This window comes from Miniopterus schreibersii (genome assembly GCF_964146895.1).
Source record: "Miniopterus schreibersii genome assembly, chromosome: 7".
Classification (NCBI taxonomy): domain Eukaryota; kingdom Metazoa; phylum Chordata; class Mammalia; order Chiroptera; family Miniopteridae; genus Miniopterus; species Miniopterus schreibersii.
The window spans coordinates 65,242,048-65,268,926 of NC_138108.1; the positions used below are offsets into that span (position 1 = coordinate 65,242,048).

The window sequence follows — 26,879 nt, forward strand, 5'->3', positions numbered from 1 at the left end:
ATTAAGGTGTCAGAGCTGTCTGGTGTTTGTTTGCTAAACTTCTATAGATTATGTCCATTTACTTTGAATTATGTTGTTTTGGTACGTAGAGAAGGTGTATCTTTCCATTTTTCTTTGCCCTATAATTTACAGTGATTACATGCTCCAAAATGATCTCTGTAGAAGCTTAACCTACCCACCATGCTTGTTAAAATAACAAATTTAGAGAAAATTTTGATGTTTTAAAATAGGACACTATAGTGCTCTAAATTTTCTGCCACCTAAATTAATTTCAAAGACGTTGCACCAAATCCCTGCTTTTATCATACCATATGCAACAATTAAATTTTGCTTCTTGCTAATTAATATATTGACTTTGCTTTTTTGGTCCCTTACATTTATAATTGGCAGAGTAACCATGTCATAGTATATTTTACAGCTTAATTTTAAACATTAATTTGATAGAAGCAGTACCTAATAGAGAAGCCTTGTGCAGTAAATATTATCCTGTTCCCAAGGTAATGTGCAAGTGTTAACTTTTGACTATATAATTATGTAACCGTTTTGCTATCTTTTAATATATTTTTTATCATAGCCACAGAAACTTCAAAGGAGTGTCAATTCGATTTTAACTGAAACAGAGTCATAAGAGTCTGTTTCCACATGAGTTTCAAGATATAATGTCCAGATATACTAAATTTGGTTACCATCATCACTCATTCATAAGAATGTAAATCATTTAATTCCTTTTGTATTTTATCAGAAGATATTTATTTTATTGTGTCCAAACCATTGTCCTTTTCTTCAAAGTCAATGGCTGGCTTAGCTTCTCATTTTATACTATTCAAGATGCTTCGTTTTCTAAATGAAAGAAAAATTGCCTGTTGATAATAATAGTCTTGTGGGATTTCCTAGTTATAAAGCAAAAACTGTATCCTAGTCTAGTGAACACAGTTAAATCCAGTTTTGTTTTATTTCTCCCAGATCTCAGTTATTGCCTCACAACCTGAAAGCAGCCAGACGTTATCATCAACATAAACCCAACCACCAACAGTGTCAGTTTTAAAAGTGAAGTATTAAAATATTGTAGAGGTTATGAAAGACTCCGTTGATTTCCTTTTTTGATAATATTTGGATTATGATATGGATATGCCATATTGTAAACAAGGAAACAGATAAAAATTGGACCTTTTTATGAAACACTGAGAGCCACCTATTCTAACAGATAAAAGTTAATGACACCTTTTTGTTCATGCTGTTTCCCCAGCTCCTCCCAGTGAGACAATAGGGCAACCTGGATTTTAGCTTTTATGAGGTGAGCTTCAGGGTGAAAATGCCATAACTGTCTCAAGTATTGTGCAACCCTGCTTCAAAAAAGGCAGCTGGAATTATAAGATTAGTTCATCAAGAGTGCAGATGTGTCTTTCTATGTCAGAGCACCATTGTGATTTGCATACATTTTGAATGTGTCAATAGTACTGACCACTGTTTCCATGAGAAGTGAGATTATTTAATTTAATTTTGTTTTATTGTATTATGGTGATGAAAATAAAATAATAAAATAAGTAAAAGAAAAGAAAATATAAAATGAAATAGAGAAGTGAGATCCCTGTCCTGATGTTTAGTGAGGGATCCGCAAAGCTTTGAGAAAAGATAAAGATCGGGGACTAGAGTCATGAAGCACTAAACGTTCAGGCAGCAAATGTTGGTCTTTTTGTCTTTTAATAACTGTATGACATTGTCACAAAGTCCATTTGGATATGGTGGTTACTAAGAGTGGAAAAGAAGATACAAGTAGCTACACCTTCCTGGTTGTTACATTTACGTTTAGCTGATATTCAATTATTCTAATCATTTTGTTGTCTAGTTTACTTTGGGAATCAATATTCTAATTTATTATAAATTTGGGGTAAAAACTACTTACATTTAATATTTAAGAAAGGCATTCATGTAGTATATATATACATTGTAAAGTAAAATAGAAAATATAATGTTAAAACTTTGCTGAGCATAATTTTATCTTTTTTGGATGGTTACAATGTCAATTCAGGTTATCATAATAAGAAAAGAGCATCACAATAGAAATTAAAGTGACTGTGTGATGTTCCTAGTTAGGAGAAAATGAATTTATCTACTCATTCATTTACTCAACTCATAGTTCTTTAGCACTTAGTGTATATCTGGCACTGTTCTAGGTGGGAGCATGAAGATAGAAGGCACACTCCCTGTCTCCAATTATTTCCCCACCCAGTGGGTAGGCAGATGAGTAAATAGAACACAATGCAATAAGTCACAGGGTAGAGAAAACAGAAAGTGTTAATAGCTCCACTGGGATCAGAGAAAGCTTCATAGACACGTGTGGAGTAAGAATTAGCCCGGTAACGAGGGGCACTGCACAGCAGGAGGCATTTCAGGCAAAAGCCCAGCTCTCTGGGAAAGCAGACACACACAAGAACATGGCACAGTGGGAAGAACTCATAGGGCTGGGACAAAATCTTTATAAATACTTGTGGAACTTTTATACCCGTTCAATTTACAGAGTAAGAAATAGCTAGGAATATATTAAAACACAACACAGCAGTAGCAACAAACAGCAAAATCAAAGCAAGCAAAGCTTACAAGGCTTCTGGCTCGGGTAAACCGGTAAATAGAAAAATAATTTCCTCAGAATATAAGGAAGGGTGGAAAGGAGACAGATATAAGAAAGAAAAATTGTCAGTTTGTAGACCTGCTGCTATTGGGAGTTCTGATATGATAATGGTGATGAAGATAACCACCACTTCTGTAGCAGTTTCTGAATTAGAAACTATCTCAATTTTGTACTTTGTGTGCTTGTACTGTTTACTCTGGGAAAGATGATTATTTTTGCTATTATCCTGAGAGTACAGAATAGAACATTCAACCTCAAAATGCACAAGTGACTTTCTCAGGATCATTTAGGTAGTACAGCGTTAAAGTGGGGACTTAACCCAGTTTTCAAGCTTTGCTGACCTATTTTCTCTATTACATGACATTAGAGTGTCCAGTAACAAAATGATCTTGGGTCATGTTTTTCAAGAGTCATCCAGACAAGAGATAAAAAAAAAAAAAAGAAACATATACTATACTGCTTTTCATTTTCTATTTTAACAATTAGCCTTTTTACAAAATTTTAAATATAGATAAGTATTTTTTAGAAATAAAGAAAACTACCTAAATGGTGACAATCATGCTTTATTTTTAAAGTATATTTTTATTTATTTTTCTTTCCTAATATTCTTTCTTCCTACAATGTCCTTCTGCTTTTTCTCCAGCTAGAGTAACTTTCCATTTTTCCAACAAGAGCAGGCAATATCACTTCTGTGAAACATCCTCCAATTACGCCAAAGTGGACACCACATATTGAACACATCACAATATACAACTGTTTTATTTATTTTTCATTATTATTTATTTTTATTGATGTATAATTGGCATATGCCATATTAATTTCAGGTGTATATATGACCATTATTGGTGTATTTGCATATCAACCTAGAAAGTGAGTTCCTTTAGCATAACGACCATGGTTTCATTTTAGTTTGCACCTAAACACAGGGATTGTTAAATTCACTGTTGAAGGAAATAATAAATGGGCAACTGGACATACACAGCACACAGGGTTATAGCTACAGGGACCTTGTACCTGTGCATATATGCACAAACCAATATATTGATATGTAAAAAACCTGCATGTTTCAAAGAAAAGTGTCATAAGGGAACTTTTGTTGTGAGGAAGTGAAAAGCATACCAGAATGAAAATTGTTTTGGATTTCTGAGGTGGACACAGAAATATTTTATTAAACAATACAGTAATATAAAAAAAACAAAGACTTTTCCTACCAGTTTTTAAACCTCTGTTTTCATATTTATACAAAAACACAAGGAATGAACATCAAGCATTAATGTTGTAACTCAGAATGAGAAAAAAGTTGTAGTTGGAAGAAACTTCTCTGAATTTATTCCAAAATTCAGGAGAAAAAGTAAACACTGAGAGATTTCCACTTAATTTATTTTTTAAAAATATAATGTATTATATTAAACTGTAAAAGACGTCCTTGAAAATCACAGAAGCTTGTTGTTATGGTTACAAGCAGAAGTTATTTTGTATATTTACAGTTGGTAATAACTTAAAGAATAGATATTATTTGGGGCTGAGATTTTTCAAATGTAATCTTGGATAAACATTACATATTATTTAGGTGAAATTTAGAACTTTTCTTTTGATATTTTCATTGAAGCTTTAATTTTCAGCTTTAATTATTTACAACAAATTTTATACTTAGGTAATTTTTAAATGGTTGCATTTCAGATGTTAAAATCATCAGTATGTCTGGTACAGATTTATTGAGAAATTTAAAACAAACATATATTAATGAGGCTTAACTATAAAAAAGAAAATGAAATTTAGCCATCAGAAGTTAGTTACCCATAAGGAGTGAGACACAATAAATCTTGTGTTTACAAAGGCTCATTCATACCTGAGTACAGTTCAACTATATTTTTCTTGAGTGCATGAGAATGTTTTCATAATATTTTTTTGGTTGACAAGTAGTTAAGTAGAGTAATAATGTAATAACAGACATAAAATTCAGGTAAACCATGTGATAACATATATATAACCCAGATCTAGTATGTAACCTATTAGGCGCATATTATTAAACCAAAAAATATATATATTAATGCATATAATGCATATCTAATGCAGATAAAATACTAATAGCTAATATTTGCTGAACACTTAGTACATGCTTATCAATGTTCCAAGTCTGTTCCCTATATTCTCTCATTTAATCTTCACTGTGAGCCTTTTGAGGATAAACTGTTCTTATACATTTTTGACATATGAGTAAGTCCCGGCTCAGGGAGGCTAACTAAGCTGTCTAGTTTCACATAACTAGTAATGGGTAATTTCTAGAATTGGAACCCAAGTAATCCGTTTCTAAATCTTGTTTGTGTAAGACTCTACATAGTGCTGCTTAAGAAAAAAAGAAAAAAAAAACTAGTCTACAATTCTAGTGACCTGAGTCCTGTTCCAACTAGATCACTATCATAATTGACTGGAACAAAACAGATTCTTTTATAGTCTCAGTTTAGCAGTAAAATGAAGGCTTTAAGCTAGTACATTCCCTCTTTTGTGTCTCCATAGTAAAATAGTTTTATCATAATATGCTTTAATTTTTTCATTTGTTCTTATTCACTGACATATTTGAAGGCAAAAGTCATCTGTTTACCTCTGTATTTCCAGTATATGCAATATCTGGCATGTAATATAGCCTCAGTGAATTATTGTTTCAAATTACGGTTCTCAATCTACTTGAGAATGGCATTGGGGCTTATCAGAGCTGTTCCACCATCTGACTTACTGAGTTAGGTTCTCGGATTATGAGGCCTGAGAAGCCACATCAGTACTGTTTGGTGGGCTCGTGTGTGCATGATATGTGCTGCTCAGGTACGCACATGATAGAGAAATTGCCTAGCCCAGAAAGGGCTGCGGCCCAGGTTCCTAAAGTGTGCTTTTTATAAAGTGCTCTAGGGAAATAAATGCTGTCACCCCAAACTATGTGATAAAAAAGGGATATCACAACTGCCTTTTAGAGAATCACTATGTTTTATAGCATATAAAAAGCTCTGAAAATCCTACAGTACAAAAGATAATGCTTACTCTGTTTAACAAAGCATTTCTCAAATATATTTAATCTTATAACTTACCTTGAAACACATCAACTAACGCGAATCAGGGAAGAATTTGTGGAGAACAGAGGGGCAATGTGAATTATGGCTGAATGCAAATATCTATATAATTGAACAGGAAGGAGCAATGCAAATGATAAGATAAAAGCACATAAGTGAAAATGTGGGACTTTTAATGCTCCAATTAGAGCTGACTTCACATATTTTAATAGTGGAGAGGAACTTGCAGAAGTATATTGTGCCAACTAATGGTGAGCTTAAGTGGCAAGGAGGAGATTTTCAGCCTGGAACCCTTGCTGATCTTACTGAGCACGATGTAACCAGACATTGAACTCCACGAAATACACTCTTCCTCTGCTTGAAACCTTGGTTCAAAATGAGTAGTTAATTGAAAAATTTCAGAATACAAATAAGAACTTAGAATTACTATTATAGGGAGGTCAAACAATTTGAAATTTATAGTTGACTTAATGACTTCAAAACTACTATTAGTCACATCCAATAATTTAAATTACATTTGTTGATATCTTTTAACAGAGATAAAAACTCTTGTTAACTTTTGGGATATTTTAATTGCAAGTGCAGGCAAATGTAGAATAAACGACTAAATAGAAATATGAAGACTATCTCTAGTTAAAAGAATTTGTGCATGCTCTTTTAATGTTGCAGAAGTTATCAAAATGCTGCTCTTAAGTTTTATTTGCTTATATTTAATTCTTAAAAACATAAAATGGTTGTATAAAGCACAATCAATGTTATGTCTAACGTGTGTGAGAGAAGCTGGCATAATCATGTCACACTTATTAGGAAGACAAAATTGCTATGTTAGTGTTCCCAAGATTCATGGGTCAGAAAGGCAAGGAGGGAGGTTCTAATTTATTTCAGTGAATTGAACAATCTTGATTTTTGTTTCTTTTTTTATTCAGCTTCTTCCTTTTATGTATCTGCCATTATCTCTAGTATACACATCAAGGTACTCCTCCATTAATTTACTTGAAAAGATCAGATTGTTTGCTTTTCTAGATGTATTTTACTGACATATGTTGGTTTTTAAAAATAAAAATATACTAAAAATAATTCAAGATTTAAAGAAATAGAACTAATTAGTTTCAGAAGAGCTTCTCGTGTATTATTACTTGATGATTTCAGATTTTCAAAATATGTTCCGAATAACAGGTCTACAGAAGCCTTGAGTAAGAATTCTAGTATTGCCTTCCCAGGTTTACTGGGGTATTTCCAGACTCAGGTTTGCTTTCAACTTTTGGCTCTGAGAGCTGTTTTTGAATCTCTGCTCACAAAGTTTGACATTTTGTTTAATTCGTATCAAAGATATATTTCACATTTTTATGCCATGCTTAAAGAGGACTCGATATTTTAGTTAACAAAGAAACATTGTTATTATCTTTATAACCCATTATCACCCCCCTGTATGCATATACCCCTAAAATAATTAATATAGGAATGCACATTTTCACAATGATTATTTATATTATCCCAGTGTTTGATTTTTTTTTTCTTTTCTGAAAACTTTTATCTTTTTTCTGGTGAGTGTTTAAAATATCTGAGCACGAATATCACTGTCAGAATTTATGAGACTATTTTAAGTTTAAACTGAATATTCCAGTTTCAACCATGTATAATTTCACACCATATTATTTTAATTATACATCTTCCAAATATGAATTAATTGCAAAGGATTCTATAGGTACTAAAAAGAAAATCTGAACTCTGGGAAAACCAATTTAGTTAATAGATTTTAATTTTAGTGTTGGAATGTGAAAAGTCCATTAAAGACCCTATATCTAAGTCCAATATTGAATAATAGAGATAAGAAAATATTAAAAAAGATAAAGTGACTTTTCCTACTCTTATGATAAATAAGTAGCTTAATTTAATAGAGAGAAATTTCTAAGTAATCTCTGTACTTATACACATATATATAATATACATACATTATTTGTATTTTATGGGGTACAATACTTATGTTTAACTCAATTACTTTTAGTACCAATGTTACCTTCTTCATTTCACTATTTATTGTCCACTGCCTAAAATATTCTACTCTAGAATTTCCAATAACATAATTTAAATCAGTGCTGTCTAGTAGAACTTTCTGTGATGATGTAAGTGCTCTATATTGATGCTATTGGATATAGAGCCACCAGACACATGGTTGTCAAGAACTTGAAATGTGGCTAGCATAACTGAGGAACAACGCGGTTCACTTAATCTTATATGTCTTTAGTTAATTTAAATTTAAAGAGTCACAATTATCTGCTGGCTAAGACATTAAACAACTGCAGATTAAAGCAAATATAATGGACTCCTCTACAATTCACTTAGGATTTTTCATCATGACAAACCAAAAGAACATCATATAGCTGGAATTTTTTATTCTCCAACATTATAGATGCACTTTGAAGGTTTACATCTGTTGACATTATTTATCATATATAAGTTTGTATACTAAAGAAAACATGTTTAAAATTATATGGACATTTAAAAGCATGCTATGTTACTAAAACATCATTAGAAAAGTTTGCATTGAAGTATGATTCTTAGAAGCTACAATTCAGAAAAATAACAAGAATTAATTTGGAAATAGCTGGGCAAAGAAGTGAAATATTGTGTGAGGTTTTACTTCTTAAGTGTCTGTAAACAAAATGGCTATTGATTTTCTTTCCTAGGTATTTGTATTGGATTGACTGCTGTGAGTATCCTCACATTGGCCGTGTCGGAATGGATGGAACCAATCAAAGTGTTGTCATAGAAACCAAGATTTCTAGACCTATGGCACTAACTATAGATTATGTCAACCATAGACTTTATTGGGCCGATGAAAATCACATTGAATTTAGCAACATGGATGGATCACATAGACATAAAGGTTAGTCCCATAGCGCAAATGAATCAGTATTTTACCACTACATAAAATATTTATTTAGAAAAAAACATATATATATGTATATATATTCATTATATATACTTTCATCAAATATATTCCTTAATTTAATGTTAATTATTATATACTCTTTTATGATAATATTGGTAAATAAGAGATTAGGTAATTTCTTATTTTCTCTAATTTTACTTTTCTAAATATTTTTTATAGTAACTAGACAATATATTTATAAGTTAATAAAAACATGTATTCTAATTTAATTGAAACAGAAGAGTATTTGCTTGTAAACATAAGGCTGTTATTGCAATCTGGCAGGGTTGAATTTTCTTAAAACACTAAGTAAAAGTATAGTTCTTTAAAGACGGCAAAGCAATATTATTTAAAAGTTATTAGTTGCATTTCATACATGATTAAATTTATTGTTATATAATCAACAATGGCAACAAAAATTAACAGCTTTCAAATTGGAGTAACATTCAGGAATGTTCATAATTTGAATATGAATGAATATAAAATCCTGCTGGTACTTTATTTTTCTAAATTTTATCATGCAGAGTAGATTAAGTATAAAGCAACTGAATGGAGCAACTGGGTATGAGGGAGGTAATACTAGAGTTAGAGATGAAGGAGAAGTCAGAGAAAAGATGTCTGAGGATGAGGGAGCTAAGCAGGGTATGGAGACTGACAATGAAGGAGGAATGGGGTACAGATGGGGACGAGCCGGGTGTGGTGGGGGCCACCAACAGGTCAAATGGGCACTCAAAATACGGAGGTGGCTTTTGAAAGATTAAATTTTTCCCTAGAGACGAAAACTCAGTTTTTATTGATATTTAATAACCTATCGTCGCCTCTGCTATTAGGTGTTTGCATCTTCTAATAGCTCCTGAAGCACAGCTTTCACAGAGAGGCCCCAGAGAAGCCCTGCCCGTAGCGAGGGTTGGCTCACGGGCTGCTTTTCCTCTGCAGTGAGCAGAGAGCAAAACCCCTGCGGAGGGCGGAGGAGGGATGCTGAGGAAGGGAAGGGAGGCCCTGAGAAGGGTGTGAGCACCGCATGAATAAATAAGCAAATAAACAAATAAATGAATAAGTATATCTTACTGAAATCGCACCATTTCATAATTTTGCCCAAGTCCCTCTCAGCTGATATGTCAACAAATATATCCTTTGAGCTAAACATGCCGACAGCTTTTAGAAGTTCTTTCTTAAGGGTAAGAAGACCGAGGTATGACGTGTCGTTTAGTGAGTCACACGTTTAGGTGCTGGCGTTCCAATTACAGAGAGAAAGAAACTCATCAGGATGCAATTTGAGTGAAGAATGATTTAAATATCACTTTAGGATTTTAATTACAGCAAAAGTAATGTTGACAAGATGCAATCACACTTAGTGCATTCAGCAGTTAAACCTCCTCCAAAGAATCAGTAATGTAATGTTTTGCAACATTCTTAGATGATATTATCGAAAGTTTTATTGTGGCAATCAGTATTTTCCCTATGTAACCATGAACCTGTCTATTTTTAGCATCTATATACAGTGCTAGGTTGTTGTGAATGTATTACTTTGTGCTAAAATTTTACTATACAATAAAATGTAAATAATTTCTTGGCAGATATTACAGCAGCAAGTATTCGCCTGTTTTCATTTAAACCTTAGTGTTTGAGTAACAAAAACTGTAGTTAAAAATGTTGTTTGTTAGCAACTATTGATTGCTCCCCTACTCATTATTTAAAAATTATGTCAGATACGTAGGTGAAAACTACTGCTTTGAAAACCTAATACAAAATTAAATGCATGTCAATGAAGTGTTCCTTAATTATAGCACTGGTGGTGACTTTGAATAGAGGGACATACACAGCAGGAGAACATGGTACCCAATCTATTAAAGAGTGAAATATTTAGCTGACAGATATGCAGGTCTGATGTTAACATTTTAAAATTGGATTTTGAAAATACCTTGAGGCTTGAGGATGTGGGGCAGGAAAGTGAAAGAGCTACTGCCTTCAGAAATATTCTCTCCTGAAGGTTTTTGGAGGAAGACTGATGAAAAATTCATTAAGTGTCTGATCAGGCATCTGCCAATATCTGAACTCAAGCCGATAATTACCTGGTAGTTACTAATGAGCTACTAATTGTAGGCAGCCCAAATTATGCCAACTGCACATCTAATGAAAAAAGAGCCACTTATTTGCCATGTTTGTAAGGGAAATAGGATTTTTCTGCTCCTTGCGTTTGCCCCAAAGAGACATAGAGGATGCTATTGTTTCCTAGGTGTGTATTTGGAGGTGGAAGATAAGACGTATCAATAATAACTTCCCTATTAGTTGGGTCACTGACTTCTTCTTTTTTTTTTTTAACTAGAGTAGTATTATTGTCCTCATTTATTCTATGTATTAAAACTGGAGCCAGAGCTCATCAAAAGAATGGGATATGCCAATCCTGACAAAGTAATTTGAGAATATGAAGGATGTATGAGAAATTTCATGATTATAGTCCTTTTTTCATAAGTCAGATTTTAATATGGGAGAAAAATTAAACTGTGAGTTGCACTTTACATTTCAGAAAGCTTTTCCCCCAGATATGTTCTGATTTAAGCCATGCATTAATTGCATTAACGAAGCATTATTTTATTATTATTTGTCCTGCCCAAGAACATATAAAGGTTCTGAATTCTGTTCCCTAAACAATAGATCAGGTTACCTTTGAGGTACATAGGACCTGCAATTTCCTTGAGAATTTCCATCATCTTTTTTTGCTACTTCCTCTACTCCACTTTCCTACCAAGTCCAGACACTACATTGCAAAAATTTTAAAAATGATAATAAAAAACTTTAGCTAATTTGCTTGTGTAGGAACATGAAGGTACAATCTTAGTCACATGAACCTCTCCTCAATGCCTGTGCAAATCATTCTTCTAGATTTTACTCAAATAATTCTAAAATAATATGAAATATAATAATAATAACTTAATACCATAGAATATTATGCATGGTGCTGGATCACTAAATCAGTTTATTTTAAATCAAATTTTTATTGGTTTATTTTTTTTAATTACACTGATTTCTTCTCTTTAGATCTACTCATTCACTTATTCATTCAACAAACGTAGTGATTCTTTTTTTCTTTTCTGTGCTACAAGCTATGCTAGCCTCTGGAGTTATGCAGATGAATAGGTCCTTGTCTTTAAAGCACTGCGATCTAATGGGATAAACTGATGTGCAGGTGAAGATGTAAGTTAGGTTGGGGGTAGAGATTTATGCAAAATACTGTAAAAATGCAGGAGCAGTAAGCCTCTAGCAACTTGGGGTTCTTTGAGAAATCTGAGAGATGTAGCATGGGGATATGCAGAAATGTAGGAAGGATGCTTTTCACAGAGGGAAGAGGCATGTGCACAGGTGTGAGTGAGTTTTGAAATGGCGTGGGATTCACACAATTTGGCTATGACTGGAAGTCCTGTAAGAGGGAGGTAATAACACTAGATGAACAAGGGCAAATTGGGGCCAGATTGTGACAGGGCTCGCATGCTAAGTAATTTGGAATTTATCCTTTAGGTCCTAGGGAGCCATTGATGGTGTTTGGTTGATAAAGTGCTATTATTAGATTTGACAACAGCATGGAAAATGAAAGACCCTGGAAGGGCAACCAATTTAGAGGCTGTTAAAATATTTTAGGAGAAAATACTTGAAGTGATTAGAGCTGTGGGAGTGGAGATAAAGCTTTATGTTCAATAGTTATCTAGCAGAATAAATAAGAGAGATCTGTAAGCTTGAAATAGTGGCCGTCGAGTTGCAAATATTAAGCGAAATGCTTATATTATTATCCACTTAGAGAGGAGAAAATAACTTTGTGTTGGTGATACTAGTTTCATATATATTTGTACATTTTTAAAAAATTACAAATACTAAGCATAACTTGGAGATTCTTCTTTAAAAGCTCTGTTTTGATAAGAGGTACATAATTTTAATAAATGGGTCAGCATAAAAGAAATTCTAAGGATGTTTAAGACTTTATATTGTATCTTTTCCTAAAGAGCATTTCAGAACACTTGAGGGTTTACCCAGAAGAAAGATTGCACATGAGTGAATCTGTCCTATTCTACTTCTCTTGGGCTATAAAACATGTCCAATGAGACTTGGAAATTTCAGAGTGTTCTTCAGATAGAAATGTTTAGTTTTTAAATTGATATATGTCTTTATAAAAAATACCAGAATGATTCTAAATATATTCTAAACAGAATGGCTCTAGATAATAATATTCTTCTTGTATGTCTATATATTTGGGACTGGTTTCTTACCACTCCCAACAACCCTCTTACAGAATTTATTTTTGCTTGTTTGTTTTGATAAGAAGTAATAAACCATGGCTGGAACCATGGAAAGATTATTTTCAGACAGGAGAAAACAAATCCTTAGGATCTTAAAGAAAGCTTGAGGAACCTGAGGATGAGGGTGGGTTGGGGTAGAATCTATTGCTAAATAGCTTTTTCACCCTGAAAAGGGTGTGCAACTTCCCTGGGTCTTATTGCCTCATCTACAGAAATGAGGATGTTGGAAAAGAAGATATCAGAGAATTCTAGAATGAAAGTTCTAAGTTTGGTGGATCACACAACCCTCTCAGAAACTTTGCCAAATCCAAAAGTGTTAACATCAGGATCACCTTCAATTTAAGTCTGAGACAGGTTGGAAATATGTAATAGTTAAATGCTTGCTCACTCAGCCTCGAGAAACATCTCAAGTTTTCAACCTAATACTCATTTATTTGAGTATTCTTGCAAGAGCTATTAACATCTTTTACTGTTGAACACTTGTAAACTGATCAAACCAATGAGAGGAGAAAACTTATCTTCTTGTGCATTACATTGTATTAGATGCTTTGCACATAATATTTCATTTTTTTTTTTTTTTGGCTTTCAATGGGAGGTTTCTTAGTCTACTACTCAGGATCCAAGTACTGGAACCATCCTCTTATAAACTAATAATTTTATTAGGAGACTACTCCACTCAAGAAACCTTGCTTCATGCAACGCCTGCTTTTAGTCATTCCATTAGGGAATACTATGCTATAAATAACATTAAAACCATTCTGCAGCAAGGAAATAGGTTTAAAGAGATTAAGTAATTTCTCCAAAGTCAAATAGCTGGTAGTCAGGAGAATCGGAATTTGAACCAATAAAGATCTAACTGGTTCCAAAGCCTACTTTCTTTTCATTCTTCATACAGCCTCCTTGCTTTTGAACAGATGATGAACATTTGTTGCCTACTTGTTATAGTTTTCTTATATTAACAGTTACAGCACAAATGCACACATACAAATAAAGGTATATCCGTGCCTGAATTTCATCAGAGTGATTTAAGTAGTGGACCATAGATAAATTGCAAAGTATAGAGAAACAAACAAAAGTGTAAGCCACCATAACAAAATTACTATAAAAGAAAGCATGTACCTCATTAAATACAAATATTTTTGTGTTTGTCTGAAGGAATGAAGAGAGCAATAATGATGCTTAAATACAGACAGCCTGCTTCAGTGGGACAGTTGGATGTTACAGTTTGCTATTCCAAATTAACTACATCTTCTGCCCATACAAAATGCTTAAATCTTATTTAGAGATTCATGTCACAGAATTTCTGAAATTTGGCCACAGTAAAGATTTTTTGTCATTGATTTTATGCATTTCAGAAAATATTGCCTTCTCTGAATGGAATGTCTATAAAGTAGGTTACAAATATATTTTGAGAGAAATTTCAGCAATAACTTTACATATCTACCTTAACTTAAAGATTATATTTTCCACTTAATGGAAAGCAAATTAAATAGGAGATAATTGTATTTAGGCCACAGTTTCAATCTGTTTGCTTGTATCAAAGTACATAAATTCAGATTTAGTTTTCCTCACTTTCTGTTAGCTGTGCCATTGAACTTGAGGTATCTTTTAGATGTAGTTTCTTGAAAACATACCAAAAATACTGTGCGAAAAGTAATAACGAATAGTAATAACGAAAGATAATAAAAAGGTATCTTTGATCTTGAGCTTTGAAATCTATTTATTCTAGTAATTGTTTTCAGAATGCTCTGTATCACCGAATGATTTAACCTTCAGTTAAATCAGTTAGTCATGTACATATTTTATCCAGCATAATAGAAAAAGTACACTCATAACTGCTAATTTCTTTGAAGAGTAATGATTGCCTATGATTCTAAACTATAGTTCATCACTGAACTGTCTTTTATTTTGTGGACAAATTGTTTAAAATTCCATGCAATTATGTTGACTATGGCTCTTTACTTGTTTCTATATCCCTAGACCTGAAGATCCTCATATTGAAGTGTCAGGATTGTGGCACAATTCTATTGTTTGTTTATCACTCTGGGAAACCAGGGTGTGTTGTGAGTGGACAGTTCTGTGTTTGGATTAAAAAATCCAAATCATAATTCATGCAGTTATTGTCTAAATTATGTTGGAAAAGAAATCCAGATTTCAGCATGCTACTGATGAAATAACATAAAATATATTTAAAGGGTTTTGTTCTGAGTGGGAGGAAAAAATACTTAAAAAGACAAAGGGAGTGTTTTGTACTCATATACTAAAACTAATGGTTGTTGTGTTTGGCTGTTTAGAAAAATTAAATATCTACTGAAGCCCACCAAAAAGAGTGGAGGGAATCTAATAAATGCCACCCTCTAATTTTACAGTGTTCTAGAGTGTTTCTTTCTTGGTTATATATTGCATTGTAGCAATTTTCAAAAAAAAAATTTATTATTCATAGTCCATTATAAACAGTAGGCTTTACAGGCGATTTTATGTCAATGGTGTTGATGTGCTGCTGTTTACAATACAATAAAAGTTAATGGGAGGGAGCAAAATACAATTCAGTTTCAATAGAAATGTCTCTGAACCAGTAAAATAAATTGAAATTAACTGACATTTCTAAAATGTCTTAGAATTTCAGTGTCAATCATGTCTTAGTTTCGTCCCTTGAATAAGATATGCTACATTAAACTGTGTGCATGCTGAAATAGATTATTTTGCAAATGTCATATATTTTTATATACTATGTTTAAATAGTGAAATTTTAAGTATTACCCTAGTATGAGTTTTCAACATACCTTACTTATCCCCAATATGACATAGTAGGGTGTTGGTAGCTTTGGCTTTGATCCTGGTTGCTCTCCAGTTGAGACTATGCCTCACTATACTTCATTGTTTTATTCCTCGATTAGGACTTATAATCAACCAGTGATTTTCTAACATAGCTCACAGGAGTTCGTTGAGGTTGGAACTGGCCTAGAGGAGGATTTTTCTACTTAGTCTCTCACTTATCCTTACTTATCCCTGGTACTACCTAAAACACATTTGAAAACTCTTGTAATACATTACATTCATCTCTCTTTTTATTCTAAAAGCACATTTAAAATTGTAGAAATGGGGGAAAACCAGATACTAAATTAATATAAATGGCTCTACTTGATATCTTTCCCCAAAGGCAAAGTGCTTTTCCAAGGCTTCAGCTTTCATTAGGAGTGCCTAAAAAACACTTTCCTAATGCATATGTATATGGAATATCGTAATTCTTCTACTTAGTATTGATGGTCAGCTCTGAAAACACATTTTCAAGTGTCTGTGAAGGGCTGAATCTCCAGCAGAAAAGCCCGGAAAGTTTTAAAGCAACAGAAACCCATCTTTACCAAGTACATGAGGCAGTTGCTTTGCCAACTTCAGAGACTGGCGAGCAGTGTCATCGCTGAGAGAAGATGCCTACAGCCACAGTCTAGATTTCAAAATAAATGTACCATAATTTGCACTGTCTGCTTTATAAACCTTCACATTTAGCAACAGGAACATTCTTTTGATGTGTTGAATATTCAAATGGCCGTATTTGAATTTTATTATGAATAATTTAAAACGGTAGGTGAGAGAGGGGAAGGGATTGAGTTGTGTTAACCCAAATACCCCTCATCTATACAGAGAGAACACATTATTTGATGTGACAAGTAGAAAAGAAAGCAAGGAATACTAGAAAAGGGTGGATAAAGAAGGCCTTCAGCCTATTAATAATGGCCTTAGTCTCAGGAAGAGTCCTAAATTATTTATATATTTTGCCTTCATATATTACATCCATTTAAAGAAGTTATTTTTAACACATGTAAGTGTCCCAATACGAGCCACGGCATTAAGGAGGAATGCACGGCTGCCGTTTGGACCTTTGGTCAGTGCGAGGATTCACAAGGTCTCCTGGTTTAATGGACTCCCAGATAAGCTCAACTCTGCTCAATATTGTGACATATGCTGAGTGGGAGAACTTTATTTTTTCTCCCCTTCAAAGTCTCCTTGGTGGATGAACTTTTCAAAAGATTATGAAATATTTACTGGAAAATATGAATTTTGAACATTTCATAATAGTATTTGGAAATGTTGGCTATCCTTAGTGTTCCTGTCATTTCTGAATCCTCTTATTCATTTAAGAAACAGATTTTGGATCCAGTGGCCTGGAGTTGTATTTGCAGCACTGTCACCATTAAATGGGGTTTTATTAAAGAGCAGGCAGAAGAAATGTTCTTGGAGGCACATGTCTAAATGGAACATTTTGTAGCCTGTTGTAGATGGTTCAGAGGAAATAATTATTTAAAAATAAAAGATTCTGCAGATAATAAATGGAAGGGGATCATAATTACTGACAAAAAGAAAAAATTCTGTTGGCCCTAAGTTCATATAAAGCACACTCGTCTTTCTCTGACAGACTGTGTGTAGTTCAAGCCACCGGCTCAGCAGCCTTTCTCTGGAAATTAGTAAACTGTGGCCATTCCCTTACCTACCCACTCTTCTCTGTTACTCTTCATAAACTAGAAACCATTTTTCACCTACCCACTGATCACTGTCATGAATCTTCCACTTTCCTTGGCACTCAAACCTCTTTCTTCTAATCATCTAATCTTAGTATCGTTTACCAGCCTACACTTTGTTTAATCTCACCTGTTTTCAATGCTAATTGGTTTTCTTTGTTTCATTACTTCTCTTTTGGGTTTCATGCTCTACTCCTTTAATTCATGTTCTAGCTTCTAGAAAGATATCAGGAAAAACTCTAAACATCAGGGTGTCTCAGAACAGAGGATTCCTGAGCATCCTGAGCCTTGTCCCTGAAGACAGATATTTTAGTCAGGCTAAATAGTTTGCACCATACTGCCTAGGAAATGGGCTTCACTGATGGTTTTGACCAGAGAAGAAATATGTGAGATGAAAAACAATATTGGAAATCTTAATTGGAGGGCATTCTAGCTATTCTATCTTTGCCTCCTTTGCATCCTTATATCTGGAAGGCTGACTTCTGTGGACTGTGTCAACAGGCTCATTCTCCTGGCCTCAAGCTGGATTTAATCCATGGGAAGCATTAGCAGGAGATTAGACGGTGGGTGAAGGAAAAGTCAGAATATTTATTCACTCACTTTTCCCCCTGCCCGACCACAGCGCGTTCGCAGTGGCTGAGTTCCTCCAACCAATGGCCCCTGCTCTCAGCGGGTGGCTCTTTTTCTTTCTTTAACTGCAGCTTTCACCAGCTTCTGGTAACAGGTGTAGGAAAAAACAATCCGACATCCATCTCTTAGCCAGGCTCAAACCTCTGTAAGTGATTAAGAGAAAAATAATATGACCGATGATTGTACCTAAGACTGTTTAATACAGGATCATTGACTGATACAAAAGAGACTGAAAGACACTAAATGAGAAAAGTTAAAATAACTTTCGCAGTATTTCAGGTGTGAGGGAATATGTGCCTTTACTTGGGATAATGACACCAACAATAAAAAAGTAATGGGAGTCTTGAAGTATATTTTTTAAAAAGATGCTAAGATTCAATGTTTTATTTGATGTGCTTATTAAATTTACTTTAAAGTTTTAAGAGATTAAATTTCCAACCTTAGTAGGTCATACAGTGAGGACAGGTTGAGGTTAAGGATCATTGGATCATGCAAGTATTTATTTCTGAAAAATACCTAAATTTGTTATAATTTTTAAAAAATCAGTACTTTGTCCTGATTACACTTACTCTGTACTTATTGAATTTGATGGTTGCAATCTATGAACTTTGTTTTGCTTTTGAAAATATTGGTTAAGTATTTAGAGTTAATTTTTAATAAATAATTATAGGTTTGTTGCATATATCATAATATTTTAAAATAACATTGGATCTTTTAGAGTATATCTTGAGAAGAAACAGGGAAAAAAATAGAGCATCAATAGTAAAATTTCTGTTTAAGCACTAACCATAGGCCAAAACCATGTCAAATGTGCCATTACTCCAAAGTTATATCATACCCATAATACCAACTATGATATTTTTAACACAACAAAAATGAGTACTGGGCTATTGGTGCATTTTTTTAATCCTCAACCAAAGATATGTTTATTGATTTTTTTTAGGGAGTAATGGAGAGAGAGACACACAGAGAGAGAAACATGCATGTGAGAGAGAAACATCCATGTGAGAAAGAAGGAATCAAACCCGCAACCTTGTGTTGTACAGGACACTCCAACCAACTGAGCCACCTGACCAGGGCTATTGGTGCATTTTGTTCTTAAGTAGTTAAACTAAAATAGTCTGAAACATAAAGTTAAAATAGTTCACTCAGGAATATATTTCTTTAGCAAGATAAATCCTATCAAAAAAAGAAAGAAGTATTGTAATAGAGTATCTCTAGCTGTGAAGCAACAGTTAAACTGAAAGCATATTCTGCATTTCCCCCTTTTTTATTTGTCATAATTAATAGGAACCTTAGCAGAATAGCACCCAACTTGACTAAAAGGGAAAATCTCCACAAAGGAGGTTTTCTTTGATTTATATTTTGTCAAATATCAACTCCTTTCTTCGTATAGATATAGCCTACAGGAGCCTACTGCTTGAGTGGAATGCTGGAAACAGTACAATAAATGATGCTGTTACACAGAATAGAGGCCTAACTACAGAAAGTAGCATTAAAATAGACTTTGAATATATAATAAGTACCTGTTAAACTGCAGCCCACACAATAGTTATGTTTCTTCTGGGGTTTGTGTGTGTGTGTGTGTGTCTACTGAATACCTGTAAATGAAAGGTTTTTAAATTTTCTTTCACATTTCTTTTTGTATTAAACAAAGACAGTCTTATGTATGATAAGAGGTCATATTATTTTTCTCTTAAAAAAGAATAGCCATTATCATTTTGAGAAAACATTGACTACTTTTTTCATAAACTCATCATCTCATTATCACTAAGTTAGTTAAATGTTCTCATGCCATCACATTTCATGTATATATTTTGTCAGCTCTATTAACTGCCAAATTACATTGCAATACACCTTTCTTGCTCTTTTATTTATATATGTATGCATATATAACACATTTATATATTATATATATAATATTTGTTACAGATATGTTACATATACACAGATACCTAACACAGGCATACATATATGCATATATATCAATAAGGTACTAAAATGTAAATAAATAAAGAGACAACAAAAATAAATAATTTTATTTTTCTCAGTCTGAATCAGGAGAGTTTCTTGTACCAAATTATATGATGCTTTGTCTCAGAACAACCCATTTACTCTCAACATGAGTTGAAATTTTCAAATGTTGATGGAAAAACAAACACACATTCATTTATTTATACTATCATTTAGCAGTTAGTATATAGTGATTTTTTTTCTTCACTGAAGCTTAAGCAGATAGTTACTCTTGTGAGGAGATTTAGGTCCTAAAGAGGAAATGAAATCACACTGACAAGTTATTTGCTGAACCCCTAAATCAGTAGCACGTAACGATTTTTGTTCGGTTTGCTTTCTTTTGTTTGATTTTTGTTGGCATTCGTTATGGTATTAAGGGAACTTGTCACCATCTCTTAGAGAGTAGTCCATGCAGCCACTGTAACATTAGATATATGAGACTAGATTTCTTTTTTTTAACATAAATTGGTGTTTTTTCTTTGTTTTTTTTTTCTGGAAGGAATACTCTGGTGGGTGTGTTTGATGCTGTTTGGGAAACAAGCATGTTCGCCAAATGAGCAGGCCTGGAGTGGGACTGTAAAGCTATGACCGATAGCCTTGATCTTTGTTGCTAATATCAAACAAGGAATGGTCACTTTTGGCAAAGGGGCTTATTTTCTTCACTTTCACTTGACTTTACTACATGCTCTGCCCATTCACCTATGTGTCATCCTCCTTCTGAAATAAGAATTTAATGTCCAAACTCCATAAATTAATATTGATTATCTGCTAACAGAAGGTTTCTGTTGAGTGATCATTACAAGTTTAGAGGTAGCAAACTTGCCCAGTGCTTAAATTGTCCCATGTCTAAACATTATACACAGTGTAATTGTGATCGGGGTATTAAATAAAATGATTTTTACATAGAGCTTATGAAATTAGTCCCATTGCTTTACATACTTGTATCTGTTTGCTAAGGCTACCATAAGAATGTACCACAACTGGGTGGCTTAAACATGGAAACATATTTTCTCACAGTTCTGGAGGCTGGAGTCCAAGTTGAAGGTATTGGCAGGTTTGGTTTCTGCTGAGACCTCTCTCCTTGTCTTGCAGATGGCTGTCTTCTTGCTGTGTCCTCACATGGCCATTTCTCTGTATATGCGCACTCCTGGTGTCTCCCTCTTATAAGGATGCCAGTCATATTGCATTAGGACCCTGCTCTTATGACCTCACTTAACCTAAGTTACTTCTTTAAAAGCCCAGTCTCCAAATTTAGTCACGATGGGGGATAGGGCTTCAACATATGCATTTTGTAGGGACACAATTTGGACTATAACCGCAGTTTCCCTAACTAGGTTGGCTTTCTTAAAAGCAGTGCTAGTACTTAATGTGGCAAAGAACTGAGCAGCCAGAAAATCTGATTTAGATTCAAATACCAGTATCTTCATCAACTAGTTATTTCCCCTCTCCTCTGTTGTCAAGTTACTTAAGTTTTACTTTAAGATAACTTTCATCTGCAAAGTGAAGTCTACTATTGCACAATAGAGTCGTTGTATTAAATAAAATGAAGTGTATAAAGTGGATATCTACTGCAGGGTTTCTCAACCTCAGAACTATAGATACCTGGGCCTGATAATGTTTTGTTGTGGAACTGGAATTACCTCTACCACCATTGAGAACCACTGACTTACTTCTTGGCACCCAAGTACTTATTAAATGTCAGCTGTAGTTACTTTCCGAATAGTTAAAAGATGATGCTACTTTTGAGATGCTAATAGGCAAATTCTTACAATAACCAGTTTTGTAAAAGAAGTCAGTTGAACCTCTGGTGAACTGCGAATTTTTAAAGTAATGATTAACTTTTTGGATTCATATTTAATATAATGATGCAATTACTTTTTTGCATCTAAGGAAATCTGAATTGAATGTTTCTGAGACTTTCAACTTCTGGAAATTTTTATTTTATTTTGAAAATTTCCAAATGCACATATAAGTTGAAAGATTGTTATAACGATCACCCATCACCAAGATTCACCCACTTGTTCACATTTTGCCACATTTGTTTTATCTTCCTGAAAGAATTTACACAGCCAAAGAGGGAAAGTGGGAATCATTTGTATAAATAACTCAGACATGATGTATTCTGGTAATGTTCTCTTCACCTTTCTGTCCAATCCCACTTATTTTAGTGTTGGCCTCCATGTGTATAAGAGTGCACAGATAATTTAGTCTGAGTGTTTGTATCATGTGTGCACATCTGGATTTTTATTGATTTTTACACCTCTTATCTGCATAGTATCTGTTCTGAGATGGATTTCCGGTCATACCCTACATATTGGTAATAGTCAATGGCTTGAATTGTCACCTGTTTGAAGAAGTCTCATTTCATTTCTTTTATTTCTATTTTTTATCTGAGTCATAGTGAATTCTTTGATTACATTTGGCCCAACAGAATTAAAAAAACAAACCAGTAGATTTAAAATTTCTACTTCTACATAACAATATAAATTAATCCAGCATTTTGAAAATGAGGCTATGAACCACCCTTGACTGAACCGTATCATACATTTTTACAGTTTTCAGTTGCTACTGAATGGGGATTATGGCAAACACACTCAGCCGTGAAAAGCTAATTTATAAAATCTACCTATTACGTGACTTAGAATATCACTTTTCATCAATAAACATTTCCTCAGAGTTTTTAAAATTAGATCTGAAAATTAATACAGATAAATATATTGGAATGTGTGTGCAAATTGGAGAATTTCCTTTCTTTATTATTTAACCTCAAACCACCAAACAAATTTATTACATCTTATTTACCTGATAGGACCCTGGAGCCCTTGAAAGAAAAATTCATATCTGTCATGCTCAGTGTAGTGTTTTCATTTAGACCCAGTCTTACGATGAAGGGATAATTATAAAACAATTTTAACCTGCAACTAAACAATTTTATGGCTGTTAAATCTGCATAATACATTGTTATATGTCACACTTATTTTTCTCCATCTCTATCCCATCTCATTTTGCAAGTTAAAAATACTCATACAATCTCAGTGACTAAAATGGTTTATAGTAGTCATATAGTCACTCTATCTGTAGGTAGACAGAAATTTCATCCTGCATATATAATTTAGTCAATTTAAAATTGGGAGAAAGCAGTACTATGACCTGTAGATTTATAGATTTGAGTTAGGATCGACTGGATATATATACATATAGTTTTTAACTGTTGGATGTTATTTGTTTCTGGCGAAGCAGCCATTATTCGTGAGCAGGGTTGCATTCATTTTCCTCCCAGTGGTTTCACCAGGCTAAATCTGAGCAAAGCAAACTGCTGTGCCAGATCCTGCATTCTCTTAACCGGTAATAAAGAACCTCGCCAGCCTGACAGGTTGTCACAGCAATTATTCACGTGAAGTTCTGTAGCAGTTGTATCTGTCAGCCCATGTAGTATTGAATATTTTAACTGGCAGTCTTCCAAGACTGAACATTAATCTTACCATCTCCTATTACAGTCCCTAATCAAGATATTCCAGGGGTGATTGCACTAACATTGTTTGAAGACTACATCTACTGGACTGATGGGAAAACCAAGTCACTCAGCCGTGCCCATAAAACCTCGGGAGCAGACAGACTCTCACTGATTAACTCATGGCATGCCATCACAGATATCCAGGTGTATCATTCTTATAGACAACCTGATGGTAATTATTCTTTCCATGATTTCCATAAATGCATCAACATCTTTTAGTAACATTCCATTTTTGTTTCCTCCAAGGTTAAGTGTAAACTTATTTTTGAGAAATATTATGAGGTTTTATTATTTAGCATAATTGTATAGAAGGAATTCAGTTGATATAAAGCACCTGCTGTTAAGGGATGTGATTGGAAGCTTAATAATAGTTCAAACAGTTATTGATTTGTTGAATCATATTAAGCAGAAATGACAATAATCCATGTAGCTGGAGAAGTAGACACTGCATTCTTGAAATTATTTACAAAATAGTTATAGGATCATTAGTTTCTGGAATGCTGGGTAAAAAGAATTATATTTAAGTAGCTCTAGGGTTGTAAAAATGAGAAATATATTGTTTTCTTAAGCATATGTCCAGTGGGAATTATATCAGTTGCTATGAATTAAAGTATTGATTATGTTATTTAAAACACAAAATTGGCCTAGAAAACAAAGTGACTACACTATTAGTTGTAGATCATTGTTTCATTGTTTTATTTTACATTACTATTTCTAAACATATATTTCTTCATCCAAAATGCTTCTAGTCTGTTTTTTGTTCTTTTCTGGTGGACAATTGTTTTTTCTACTAAAATGCTTGTTTTTCTGTGGAAATGCATCCTTAAAATTATTTAATGATAAAATGAATGCCATGGGACAATGAGTGGAATTTGTAACAAAATAAAACTGTTTAAAATCACTGTGTTCTTGATTACAAAGTTCTATTCAATTTCAAATTATGAAGCTTAAATGTCTTATTTCAAATATTATATTATATTATTGGTCTTGATTAGTCTGTTTTGTTGTTTCTTTCTCATTTGTAGTTTCCAAACATCTCTGCATGATAAATAATGGAGGCTGCAGTCATCTCTGCCTTTTAGCCCCTGGAAGGACTCATACCTGTGCATGTCCCACCAACTTCTATCTTGCAGTTGATAATAGGACTTGCCTGTCCAACTGCACAGCCAGTCAGGTGAGTGGAGGTCTTGAAATCAATTCATGGGATGTATGGATAAGCTGTTAGAAAGGCTTTACCTGAATTTTGTTTATTAGTTTAAACACTTTTCAGAGCATCAGTTTTTTTGTTTTGCATAACATTAGTTATCATTCCATACATCAAAGACAGAGTTACAGAGTAAGGGAAAACAATTACAATATAATGTGTCAGATCCTGAGCGGGCATAGCAGAATCATCGGGGGAAATGTGATGTCTTTTAGGAAGGCAAAGCCTTGAGGCACAGGATTAAGGCTTAGATATGAGCAACTTAAACAAAACCCTTAGATAATCTGTTCTGTATCACCATCTCCACCTCTCTCCCATTCCTAAGAGTATGTGAGATGGAAAAGATGAATTGTGTGGAAAGGAATTTCTAGATTTTTTCAAATTAAAAAAAATTACATGATCTAAATAATTTTTTTTTGAAACTTCTTTTTCTTCAAAATATAGTTATGTGCAGTGCACATATCCTAGAATTTAAATTTTCTACTTAATGGTAGTTGCATGGATTTAATTTTTTTAAATATGTTTTTAGTTATTTATTTTTTTAGAGAGAGAGGAAGGGGGAGAGAGAGAGAGAAACATAGTTGGACTACTTCCTGCACACTCCCTATTCGGGATTGAGCCTGTAACCCGGGCATGTGTCCTGACTGGGAATCAAACCAGCAACCTTTCGATGCACAGGATGAAGCTCAACCAATTGAGCCAAACCAGCCAGGGAAACATGGACTTTATTACTTCAACATGATTTTATTACTTTATTACTTTAACATGATTTTATTACTTTAAAATTTGGTTTTGTTATATATCTTGTTGAAGATAAAATTCTCAAAGAAACTGTGTATTTGTTTTTAAAAAATGACTAAATTAATTATTGGAATTCTATGTTTTGAATTAGCTGGTTTTTCAGTTCTAGCAGTGACATCATGGAAGAGACTGAATTTCTCTTAGTGTGTGCTTGTTTTTGAAATAGAGAAGCTAATACTAACTCAACCTGCCTCTCAGGCTGTGGCTGTGAGCGTCATACATTAAAGAACTGAACAAATGAGAAAAGATTGACCCTCTCCCGGGGAGGCAGTGTGTATAGTGGTCAAGGGCACAGACTCTGAAACCAGATGTCTCGTGAATGTAACCCTGACTCTACTTTAAATTGGCTGGATTACCTTGAGTTTGTTAATTAACTTCTTGGTGCCTCAGTCTTCACAGCTTTTAATCAAGAATGATAGTATTGTTGTGAAGATTAAGTTGGAAAAGTTCCTGGTACATAGTCAGTGTTGTTACCCTTGTTCTCTAGTGCACTTGGAATATACTTAAGAGGATATACAATTGTGTGAACTGCCATCAGGAGGTTCTGGTCAAAGGCATAAACCACAGTCTCTTTCTTCTTTAACAAGTGTGTTGTTTTAATTATAATTTCCTAAGTATTTATGTAAAAAAAATGTACTATTTTTTAGAGAACTGGAAATTTAAGTCACAATGAGAAGTAAATTAAGCAGCCTAGTTATTTCTCAAAGTAAAATTTAAGGGAAAAAAATCACATCTTTTAAAAGATTTTTGACTCTTCTTAGTACTATCTAGTTTAGGCAAATTTCCAGCTAAACTTCCAGGTTATTCTGGAATAACTTCTAGCCCCTGACTCTGGAGTGGTCCACAAGCCCAACAATGTTGAGGTCCAACAATGAAGCCTTTGGTGACAGTAGAGATGACACTGCCTAAGCCACCCACACTGTGGTGAGCCAACAGGAAACAAAGCCGAAGGATGCCTGACAAACACTGAGCATCTCAAACAGCAAAGCGGAGGGGCTAAAACATCAGCCTTGCTGTAGTCATAAAAGGAACTGAATATTTCAAATTATTATATAAGAAAACCTTTACTTATGGCAATGTGATGCCCCAAATCCAATCAATTAAATGAAAATCTAAATCAATGTACAAAAGTAGTTTTCATATAATTTTCCCAATTTGGTATCAACAATGAAGCCACTAAAGTATTTATAATTTTTCAAATACCCCCAATAATGTTTTACATGAATTTTTAGAATATTCAACAATAGAAAGAGAGAACAACAAAAAATGGGGGACCAGATAGCTCTGT

The 26,879-nt window shown here is 33.7% G+C and overlaps 1 protein-coding gene across 1 annotated transcript in view; it reads left to right on the forward strand.

Moving 5' to 3' along the window:
- LRP1B (LDL receptor related protein 1B) overlaps positions 1–26,879 on the forward strand; it is a 1,542,074-nt gene that overhangs the window by 1,335,973 nt on the left and 179,222 nt on the right. Inside the window, exons 60-62 of the mRNA XM_081143443.1 lie at positions 8,379–8,578; positions 23,570–23,758; positions 24,612–24,760. Coding sequence (XP_080999569.1) covers positions 8,379–8,578; positions 23,570–23,758; positions 24,612–24,760 — 538 coding nt within the window. The remainder of the gene's footprint in view (positions 1–8,378; positions 8,579–23,569; positions 23,759–24,611; positions 24,761–26,879) is intronic.